The sequence below is a fragment of the Sitodiplosis mosellana genome, unplaced genomic scaffold (assembly GCF_009176505.1).
Source record: "Sitodiplosis mosellana isolate CC-2019 unplaced genomic scaffold, AAFC_SMos_1.0 Smas_scaffold_5267, whole genome shotgun sequence".
Lineage (NCBI taxonomy): Eukaryota > Metazoa > Arthropoda > Insecta > Diptera > Cecidomyiidae > Sitodiplosis > Sitodiplosis mosellana.
This window is the reverse complement of record NW_022600509.1, coordinates 3,714-7,639: the sequence shown is the minus strand read 5'-3', so window position 1 is coordinate 7,639 and position 3,926 is coordinate 3,714. Positions and strand designations below refer to the sequence as shown.

General features: G+C 32.6%; 1 protein-coding gene across 2 annotated transcripts; it reads left to right on the top strand.

Annotated features, from left to right (window-relative positions):
* Window positions 1–1,314: 1,314 nt before the first annotated feature.
* Window positions 1,315–3,405, top strand: LOC129572603 (protein GUCD1-like). Of its 2 annotated transcripts, XM_055452608.1 has the most exons (7): window positions 1,315–1,719; window positions 1,804–1,987; window positions 2,061–2,199; window positions 2,281–2,381; window positions 2,469–2,584; window positions 2,746–2,842; window positions 3,056–3,405. In XM_055452608.1, exons 1-6 carry the CDS (start codon window positions 1,692–1,694, stop codon window positions 2,835–2,837), a joined length of 660 nt encoding a protein of 219 aa, XP_055308583.1. In that variant the 5' UTR covers window positions 1,315–1,691; the 3' UTR covers window positions 2,838–2,842; window positions 3,056–3,405. The 2 variants fall into 2 exon arrangements, with proteins under 2 accessions (XP_055308583.1, XP_055308582.1); XM_055452607.1 differs by having other exon boundaries at window positions 2,061–2,381.
* Window positions 3,406–3,926: the final 521 nt, after the last annotated feature.

Sequence of the window (3,926 nt, the reverse complement as noted above, 5' to 3'; positions counted from 1 at the left end):
AATTTTTTTTTTTCGATTCTAATACAGTATTTTTTGTGCCCAATCCATTGGTGTTATCGCCACATCGAAATTCGAGCTCCTTATCACTCAATTTGCACTATGTGATAAATACGAGTGACGTCACCGAAAAATATTGTATGAAAGAGTGTCCCACGAAAAATGTTCAATTTGAATCGCCTCGTAAATTTGTTTTCAGTAAAAGTGGTACATGAATTTTTTTGCATGAAAACAAATTCACGTGTCGTTTATTCAGACAATATTTTTGTGGGGCACTTTTACTGAAAAATTTTCCCAGAGGCACTTCATCTAAAAACAGAATTACGTTTCATTATTCCGCTTGCCCATTCATATAAAAAGAGGCGAAAAAGATAGTACAAAACAATGTGAACAACCGTAAAATTATGCATATATACAACATTCCTCGAAAATCTGAACTCATTCAAAACTTTGCCAACACAAAAAAACAATTGACCAAGTGCTTGTATCAAGGAAATTAGTTCAGTGAACAACACAAAAAGGAAAAAGTCAAAAAGTAAAATAATGAAAACAATGATTCAATTTGCAAAAAGCAAAATTTGCGAGGGGCAAATCACTCTAAAGTAATTTACGTGTAAAAATCTCGATTACTTTTGAAAATTAATCGAGATTTTTACACGTAAATTACTTTCTCGATTACTTGCTCTATTACAAATTACTTTAGAGTGATTTGCCCCTCGCAAATTTGAACCAAAATTATTTCAACAAAGAATAAATAGAGTCAATAATTGTACCAGTTTCTTCAATTCAAAGCTGTATTTGCTTTTGTTTAGTGATATATTGTTTGTTATGATCGCTTCTGTTTAATGACTGATAAAAAAATAGTTCGGCGGGAATTGTGACATCGTGAGAATTTGACGTTCGATTGAATTTGACGCATGTGTTGTTTGTGACAATTCTTGCTTGAGCATTCGCGGAAATTTAAAATGAATAATCGTTTCAACGAAATTTAATAATGAATCATCAAAATCATGAATTTTTACTTTTTGGTCCAAGTTATTTCTAAATTTTTTTGAATATTTTAATTTATTTTTAGAACAAGCAGTTTCTCTTTTATCGTTGACAATTCAAAAACATATATACTCTGTGTGATGTGGATTGCTATTAGGTGTGTTCAATTTGCCGAATCTATAAAGTCATGTGATTTAGGTCAATCTGGCTATTGAACTTTGACTGCTGTTAGTTTCGGAATACCACAATTCAAACCAGTTAATTCCATTCGTCATAGTTCAATGAACAAAAAAAAACAGAAAATAATCAAATTGCGTTGAACGTCATGCAATCCATCATCGAATTCCAGTCAGAACGCATACATTTGCGGTACACAGCCGATGCGTTACTGTTGTCAAGCAACTGTCAGTCGATTGACTTTTCATTCACCTAATTCTCAGAGGTAAACAAACGATGAATGAGTTAATTGAAGTGCCGCAATAGAACAAAACAATCGATTTGCGTGAATCCATTTATTTATTAATGCAACCGATGACACTATCGTAATTACTCCGATGATAACATTGAACGGTAATCGATACACTCGAAATTTGGTGACGGAATGAGTGTAATACTTCTAACAAGAACTGGAGAAACAGAAGACATGAGTAATGGGTTTCATTTCGGTCACGGATTTTGAGCTGTGAATACTTGTTGCAAGCAAAATGGCACGAAGAAAGTGTCGATTGAAAGGTAAATGAGGGAAAACAAGAGACACCCAAAAATAATTTGAAATAAAAAAACTTGGAATTTTTGATAATATTTTTTCATTCATAGCAATGGTCAATGAAGCCGATCCCGACTTGCCGCCGCTTCATCGTCATTCAGTGGTGCATTATCAGCAGCGCACTGATTGGGATTGTGGTATTTCCTGTGTTATGATGATGCTAACACGGAGACAACGCCAGGATTTTCTACGGAATTTCAATCGAGTTTGTGAGGAAGAAGGCTTTGGCAATAGGTAGACAAAAGCATAAATTCAATTGATTAAATTGAAGTGAAGGAAATTTTGCTCATTTTTTGGTTTCTTGCAGTACTTGGACGATTGATTTATGCTATTTATTGCGTCGATTTGACATTCGGCATATTTACACCACGATAACTGTGGGAGTCAATCCAACTTTTCGTAACCATGATTACTATGGTCCGATTCTCTGGAAAGACCACATACGAGTGAGCAACAAATTCGATTCGGCCACCTGCGACGGCTTGAATATTCAAAAGAGAACGGTTGACAATCGAATTTTATTGAAGCATCTAGCGGAGAATGGGCCGGTGATTGTACTTACCAATGGATATTTACTGCATTGTGACCTTTGCAAAACAAAAGAGTCGGAATGTTTAGAGGAATTTAGGTGGGGTTGACAGACAGAAAATGAAAATGTCTATGGACTCTTAAATTTCATAGTTAAATCAAGCGATGAATTTTGTATATTTCACAGAAAGTGTTTCTCAATAAACAAACCCAAGACGAAATTTTCGGGCCATTACATTGTGCTCTGTGGATATGACAATCGTATTGGCAGTGTATTTTATAGGAATCCAGCCATGGATGACCGTAAGTGGACATGAGTTGATTGATGCAAAAAAAAATTGCAATCGACTGGCAAATCTTCATTTTTCCTGATTTTAATTTAAACAGAAAAATTGAAAAAATTAAAAATATTAGGTTATCATTAATCTGAATCGTCTAATATCTGTATGAATTTTTTTCCGTAGATGTTTGTGTTATGTCCTATCGCAAGCTGACTGAAGCTCGAACAGCAAATGGCACCGATGAGGACTTGATCTTTGTGTTCCGAAAAAGTTGAATTCACACTCTCGAAAATCAGCCATATCTGTTATTAATATACCTTGTAGTAACCGCGTTCATAGTGTTTCACTGTAGTAGCGGTGTATCCTATTAAATTTTCTTGTAGTAATACCACAGTGGAATTTAATAGGATTCTTTGCTACTACAGTGAAACACTATGAACGCGTTTACTACAAGGTATATTAATAACGGATATGGCTGATTTTTGGGAGTGCAGACAAAAATAACAATAAAAATTAATTTTCAATAAAATCTGAGCAAAAAAACTAAATTACAAATAAACTGTAACGAAGAATTATTCAATAACTACGACTGTAGCGTAAATACATGCGTTCATCGGTTAAGCTTCATCGGAAATTTATTGAGACCTTAATGGCGGAATATACATAATGACGTTTTTCTTACTGCCAACATGTCATTTTTTAGAATCATTGAGACATTCTCGGCTTGCACCGTTCGAACCTTAGAACCAAGTAAGTGGTATTCATTGTCCGAGGCGAGTTTCAATTTTAATTTTGAAAATTCATATGACATGAATAAGGCTAACAGAAATATTTACTGTAATATTTTGGGCAATTTCGTTTTAAATAAAAATTATATTAATTAGATTTTTACAGTTTTTCTTCAATATTTTGAGGATTTTGCCATTTTTTGCGAAAATTTTCAATTATTTCTCAGAAGAAAAAACAAATTTTGACTCCCAATTTTTGGTTCATAAAATTGGATAATTTTTATTAAATTAATTACCTTTCGATTCAAAACAATCCAGCTGAAAGAAAATTCACAAAATTAAATTGGTGAAAGTAATTTTTTTTCTTGTTCAACATTTTATTTCTTGTGGAACTTCAATAGATTTATATAACATTTCAGAGGATATAAAACGTATAAAAATATAAAACGACTTAAAATATTCTACCTACACATAGATTTATAGATTTTCAATGATCCTATTTACTATACTATTACACAATTGATATTGTTGTGTTTTTTCAAATGTCTGCATAAAAGGATTTTAAAAAAATCAATATTTGAATTAAAATTTGTATGTCATTTTAATCGGTTCAAATAGGTATTTGTATTTTTTCTA

Bases quoted from the DNA above. Each gene is read 5' to 3' on its own strand.
- LOC129572603 (XM_055452607.1), top strand. From the start codon at position 1,692: ATGGCACGAAGAAAGTGTCGATTGAAAG. The intron at 2,382-2,468 runs GTGGGGTTGACA...TATATTTCACAG, and splicing joins GAATGTTTAGAGGAATTTAG to AAAGTGTTTCTCAATAAACA. The intron at 2,585-2,745 runs GTAAGTGGACAT...TTTTTTCCGTAG, and splicing joins GAATCCAGCCATGGATGACC to ATGTTTGTGTTATGTCCTAT.